The following is a 5,911-nucleotide window of genomic DNA, read 5'->3' as shown; positions in this document are numbered from 1 at the left end:
GAGCCGGAGCCCGAGCCGTAGCCGCCGCCGCCGCCTCGGCCACCGCCTCCGCTGACGCTACTGTGGCTGGTGCTCACCGCTGCCGGACGGACGAGGATGCTCAGTTCAGGGCAGCCAGCTCCCAGCCCTGGTCCCTTCCCAGCCCCCGCGGCCACCCCCGGGGGTGGGGGGCAGCTGGCACTTACACACGCTCACGTTGGGGACGCACTCTCCGGACATCCTGCGGGGGAGAAGCGTGAGTCCTGCCGCCCTGCAGCCCCAGCGCCTCTGGGCCAGTCGCCGACCCCAGCGCAACCCTCCAGGCCCTTTGGATCAAAAACCTGCTCCAAGCCCCTCTGGCCTCCCGGGCCTGTCGTGTTCTCAGCATGAGTGCCCACAGGGAGAGAAGGCCTCAACGCAGACAGTCTGGGGCTCCTGGGGGCCGCCCCAGGCAGAGGGCCCCGCACCCACCCGAGGAAGATGCAATCACGCCATCGCCAAGGGGTGAGCAGGTGCCTGTCCTTCCCCACGCCTGGACAGTAGCCATTGGCTGGTCCTCCCCACAGCAGTTTTGCAGGAGAGGGAACACTTCAGAGGCCAGACTGTCCAGGGCCCCTCCTCACCGGATCTCCTCGCCCTCCAGCAGCTGCCTGTAGGTGGCGATCTCCATGTCCAGGGCCAGCTTGGTGTTCATGAGCTCCTGGTAGTCACGCAGCAGCCGGGTCATGTCCTCCTTGGCCTTCTGCAGGGCGTCCTCCAGCTCGTTCAGCTTGCCCTGGGCGTCCTTGAGGGCGTTCTCACCCCGCTGCTCGGCGTCGGTGATGGATTGCTGCACCCCCGAGATCTGCCACAGGAGAGCCCAGCACCTTACACACTCGTCTTGTCTCATCCTTCTCTTCTCAAACTGACTTCTTCATCCCAGCGAAGCCAGTACTCAGGGTCCCACTGAACCATGGGTACTTCAATGGTCCCCGGCATGCCCCTGCCTTAAACGCCCCCACAGGTGACACAGCAACTACCTGTGCCGAGGCGAGACCCCAGCATTCTTCTGAAAGCTGATGCCTGCAAGTACCGGCTGCCTTGCCTCTCACTCCCCAGCTCGTAAGTGGGAGGTTTGATCACTCATGACCATACATCTGTTTGTCTCCTGGGTCATTTTCCCAAGTTACCCTAAGTATAGCCCAGCGTGAGGGCTGAATCCTGGCCAGCAACACAGTCACCAGCACCCTGGTGTGGGCCATGGGCCCTCCCCATCCCACGTTGCTGACCGGTAGAAAGAGGAAGCAAGCACCTGCTTCTTGATGCTGTCAATCTCAGATCGAAGTCTCTGGATCATGCGATTAAGCTCTGAAATCTCCATCTTCGAAGTTTTGAGAGTGTCCCCGTGCTGACCAGCAGTCATCTGGAGCTCTTCATACTGCAGAGGGAGGGTCAAGTGAAGGGGAGCAGGTATGAGGGGAAGCCCGGGACAGCAAGACAAAGACACGGCACACTCTGGTCAGACTCCAGCCCAGTCACCTTGCTGTGGTACAGGGCCTCAGCCTCGGCCTTGCTCCTCTGGGCGATCTCTTCATACTGGCTCTTGACCTCGGCGATGATGCTGTCCAGGTCCAGACTGCGGTTGTTGTCCATGGACAGGATGACACTGGTCTCACTGATGTGCGTCTGCACTTGTGCCAGCTCCTACAATGTAGCATAGCTCAGCGACTCTCGCAGTGTGAAGACAGAAAACAAGGCAGGGAGAAGGGTCAGGAGATCGGGGGAAGGCGGTGTCTTTGTTCTGGGTAGCGGTGGGCTTACAGGCTATGTGGGTAAACTTGGTTGAAACTAGAGCACTTACCGCTTGATAGAGTACTGTGTAGAACTCGATTTCCTGGCGCAAGGTGTCGACTTTGGCCTGAAGGTCCACCTTGGTCATATAAGCAGCATCCACATCCTGGAGAAACAGTGGCCATCATGAAGTCCTAGCCTTGCAGGGCAAGTCCCTCTCACCCATTGGGAAGGGTAGAAGACCTGCTTGGGTCCCAGGTGGCTGGCAATCCCTAGGTTACCCCACCCCTGAGTATCAGGAGCACAGGGGCCTTGCCTGAATTGCCTGGAACTTGCCTCCCCCCAACTGCATGAGAAATCTGAGGCAGAGAACCTGGATAAACCCTAGTTTGCGAACATGTGCAGAAAACTCTATTCTTCAGGTCCCTCCCTGCTTCTCCGCATCCTGACTTTCCTCTTAGTGCAAGGATGCTCTCTTGGACTACTTATTTCAGGCATGAGGCCCGTGTTATCAAATTTGCTCACCTTCTTGATGGTCACAAATTCATTCTCTGCGTTTGTCCGCTTGTTGATTTCTTCCTCATACCTGTAAGAAAGACATAAGCGGTTAGATGGCTGAGAGAAGGTGAGACCTGAAGTTCAGCTTCTAGACAAAGCCGTGCCCGTCACTGCTCTGCCCTGACTGGCCTGGGACACACTGACCCCTCTGCTCTGAGCAATGAAACCACTACACTGTGTCTACCGCCTGGGAAGATAAATAGTTCTAAATGCACCTAATAATTGATTTGCCTCTGACTCAAGATTTAAAAAAAAAAAAACCACTCACTCCTCCACAGTGTTCACAGACTTAGCTTGTCACTTTCTGAAAAAACCTTAGTACAGAAAGTCAAGAATTGCCCAGTCCATTTTGCTTACTTGTTCCGGTAATCTTCTACCAGATCTTGCATGTTCTTCAGTTCTGTGTCCATGGTAGTCTGTTCTCTTTTCAGCTGGTCTGTCATATTTCTGAGGTTGCTTATGTAGGCCTCGAAGTAGGGGTCCAGGCCCTGGGTCTTCGTCGAGGTGTCCACCTGCTGCAGCAGCTCCCACTTCGTTTGCAGCACCTGGTTCTGCTGCTCCAGGAACCGCACCTGCGAGTGCAAGACCCTGTCACCCCTGGTGCAGGAACGGAGCCCTACGACCTCCCTGGAAAAGGAGCTTCATTTCCTGTTTTCCTGACGATGACATTCTGAGAACCAGGAAGAAGATGAGCAAATTGGCATCATCTTCATGATAAAATCCGACTCACAGTTAGTCTGGAGTTTTCATTTCTCCTAGAACAGTGACCCTATTTCAGCTGCAACGTCACACGGAAGTAGCTACACAAACACCAACTGGCCGGGCACATGTCAGATGATGGCAGTCCCCCTGCACACAGAGCCATGACGCTGAGATTTCCCCCCCCCCCCAGTTTTGCCTTGGGTCAATTACCATAAGCACTGGTTTGTACCCCTGAGCCAACCCATAGTCAAAAGATGCTGGGAACATCCAAAACTGAATTCCAGACTTAAGGAGTTGACATTATTGATGATTGAGCAGAAAGGGAAAAATAGTGTAGATAATTTTCCAGAACAGATCATTGAAAACATAAATATAGATAAACCCCAGCTTGCCCTGGCACCAAGGCACCATTTGCAGAGGGCAGAGCTCCCCATCTGACTGCAGAAGCTGCTTGGCACTGGCCTGTGACATACACTTTGCTGTGGCCTCACAGTGTGCTCTGGCCCCACTCAGCTCCCTTTCATGGTTAGGAAGACCGCAGGACTCTCAGGGCACCCTTGAAGGCTGAGTTAGTCCCATTTCTATCGTCTCCATTCAATAGATACGTGCCCCAATTCAACTCCAGGACCGAACTTTTAAAAAACCACTTCAAGTTGATGTCACACTGAGCCACATTCGTGTGGGCCCCATTTGTCCAGAAGAGCCAGCCATGAGCTTTCATTCACGAGCACACTTCTCCCTCACCACCTGCACGACAGTCCTGAAGGCCACCTGTCACCCACGGACACTGGAGGCTCCAACCCAGGTGCGTCCCAGGCAGACGCGAGCAGCTCTCCCGCTGCACCAAGCAGGTGAACTTACCTTATCGATGAAGGAGGCAAATTGGTTGTTGAGCGACTTGATTTGCTCCCTTTCTTGAGACTTTACTTTCTGGATTTCGGGGTCGATCTCCACGTTGAGGGGTTGCAGCAGGCTCTGGTTAATGGTGACCTCCTGGATGCCACCAGGAGGACAGACAGGCCCATATCCACCCCCCATTCCACCGCTGCCAAAACTACCTCCGCCCATACCTCCGCCGATACCTCCGCCGCCGAAGCTGCCGCCGCCGAAGCTGCCGCCGCCGAAGCTGCCGCCGCCGAAGCTGCCGCCGCCGAAGCCGCCACGGCCGCCACCACCAAAGCTCCCTCCAAAACTGCCACCCCCAAAGCTGCCACCCCCGCCGCCAAAGCTGCCGTGTCCGCCTCCTCTGGCCACACTCATGGAGATGCTTTTCGTGCCGCCAAGGTTCACAAGACTGCGACTTCCTAAGCTGCCGCCTGCACCCCCGCCGCACGCTCCTCCGGAAAACCGCCCGCCGCCGCCGCCGCCGCCGCCGCCGCCGCTGCGGCGCATGGTGCAGGTAGTGGCCCTGCGCTGGACATTGACCATCCCGGCAGAGCCAGAGCTGAAGCCGCCTCCGCACCGATACCCAGACCTAGAACTGAGCTGCCGACTCATGTTGATGGGGAGAGGATGCAGCGAGGTCGAGAAAAGAAAGGAGCTGGTACTCCTCTGACCCGAGCACAGCGTCCTCGCCTTATATACACGGAGTCCCTTGGGCTTGGTCCTCTGTCAGCGGGACGTGGTGCCTCCGAGGGTTTGGCTTGCCTGCAGCCATACAAGATTTTTACGAGCCTCAACAATACGAATCAACACTACACACCTAGCTCCCAGGATGGCTCTCGAAATTGCTGCGCAGGCAAGATCATCTGTGTGGTAATCCTTTTATCAGGTACGATCTCTCTTCCAGTCCTTGCGACTTTGGAAAATAGGACCCCACATCTGTCACCTGGTGCTTCTAGATGGATTTCATAACCTCCTATCCTAGAGAGATCTCTCTGTTCCCGTTCTGGCTTTGCACTCGTAAGCTCCCAGGCACTTCCCCTCGGGCTTGGCAGGTGCAGTGACCCACTCTGGAATTTCAGAAGGAACTCCCTCACCTGTTTCTGAGGTCTGTCCTCAAAACCCCAGAGCTCGCCACGCTATCACCGGCCAGAGTGGGGGCTTTGAAAAGTAAAAATGTTAAAGTCATTTGTAGCAATGTAAGCTTTATAAACGAAAAGAGAAGCTATGGTCAAAAAGGGATGGATGGGCAGGTGTTCTGAAGGCCCCGGGAGGGAAGTTCTTTTCTAAGTTTTCCAGATATACCTTTCCACAAAGACAGACCAGGGCAGGAGGGAGAGGCACCGGCACCAGAAAGCAGGTGCTAACAGGTGACGTGCGAGTGGCGGTTGATAAACAGATGCAGCAGTGAGATGAGCAGATAGGAGTTGTTTCCTATGTCCTGTAAAGCAGGAGGTAGATTTAACAGATGGCTCAAGCCTTAGAACCAACTCGTGGAGGCATGATGTGGATCTCTAAGGAAGGGCCAAGCCAGGAGCCTGGGAAACCTGATCTGAGAAGTTAAAATTATCTGTGGCTGACAGACAAAATAGCAATAACAACTAATTTGTATCGAAGACTGCCCACTACCAAGCATATCTTTTCTACGTATTCACTTGCTAAATTTTCACAACTTGGAGGTCAGAGCTGTGCTTGTACCCTTTTATTTTCTTATTTGGAGTTATTCTTATACTGCTCCTTATTAAGGAATGACTTCTGATTTTTCTTTTTTCTTTATTTTTTTAAGTATCAAGAAGATGTGGTATACTTACACAATGGAATATTACTCAGCAATCAAAAAGGATAACCTCATGCGCTTAGCAGCAACATGGATAGAGCTGGGAGGGATCATGCTCAGTGAAATAGGAGAACAAAAGAGAAAAATATTGAATGGTCTCACTTATAGGAGGAATGTAGAGGAAACAAATAAGGAATCTGGGGAGGCAACTGTAGAGAAACCTTTTTTTTTTTAATGAAGAAA

At 53.8% G+C, this 5,911-nt stretch overlaps 1 protein-coding gene across 1 annotated transcript in view; it reads right to left on the bottom strand.

Annotated features, from left to right (window-relative positions):
* KRT1 (keratin 1, type II) overlaps window positions 1–4,506 on the bottom strand; it is a 5,348-nt gene extending 842 nt beyond the window's left edge. Inside the window, exons 1-9 of the mRNA XM_012732304.1 lie at window positions 3,871–4,506; window positions 2,665–2,879; window positions 2,275–2,335; window positions 1,820–1,915; window positions 1,498–1,662; window positions 1,271–1,396; window positions 603–823; window positions 186–220; window positions 5–79 (exon numbers count right to left, since the gene is read on the bottom strand). Coding sequence (XP_012587758.1) covers window positions 5–79; window positions 186–220; window positions 603–823; window positions 1,271–1,396; window positions 1,498–1,662; window positions 1,820–1,915; window positions 2,275–2,335; window positions 2,665–2,879; window positions 3,871–4,506 — 1,630 coding nt within the window. The remainder of the gene's footprint in view (window positions 1–4; window positions 80–185; window positions 221–602; window positions 824–1,270; window positions 1,397–1,497; window positions 1,663–1,819; window positions 1,916–2,274; window positions 2,336–2,664; window positions 2,880–3,870) is intronic.
* Window positions 4,507–5,911: the final 1,405 nt, after the last annotated feature.

Source organism: Condylura cristata, unplaced genomic scaffold, assembly GCF_000260355.1.
Source record: "Condylura cristata isolate star-nosed mole 26May11 unplaced genomic scaffold, ConCri1.0 scaffold00034, whole genome shotgun sequence".
NCBI lineage: Eukaryota > Metazoa > Chordata > Mammalia > Eulipotyphla > Talpidae > Condylura > Condylura cristata.
This window is presented reverse-complemented; position numbering and strand designations above follow the sequence as displayed.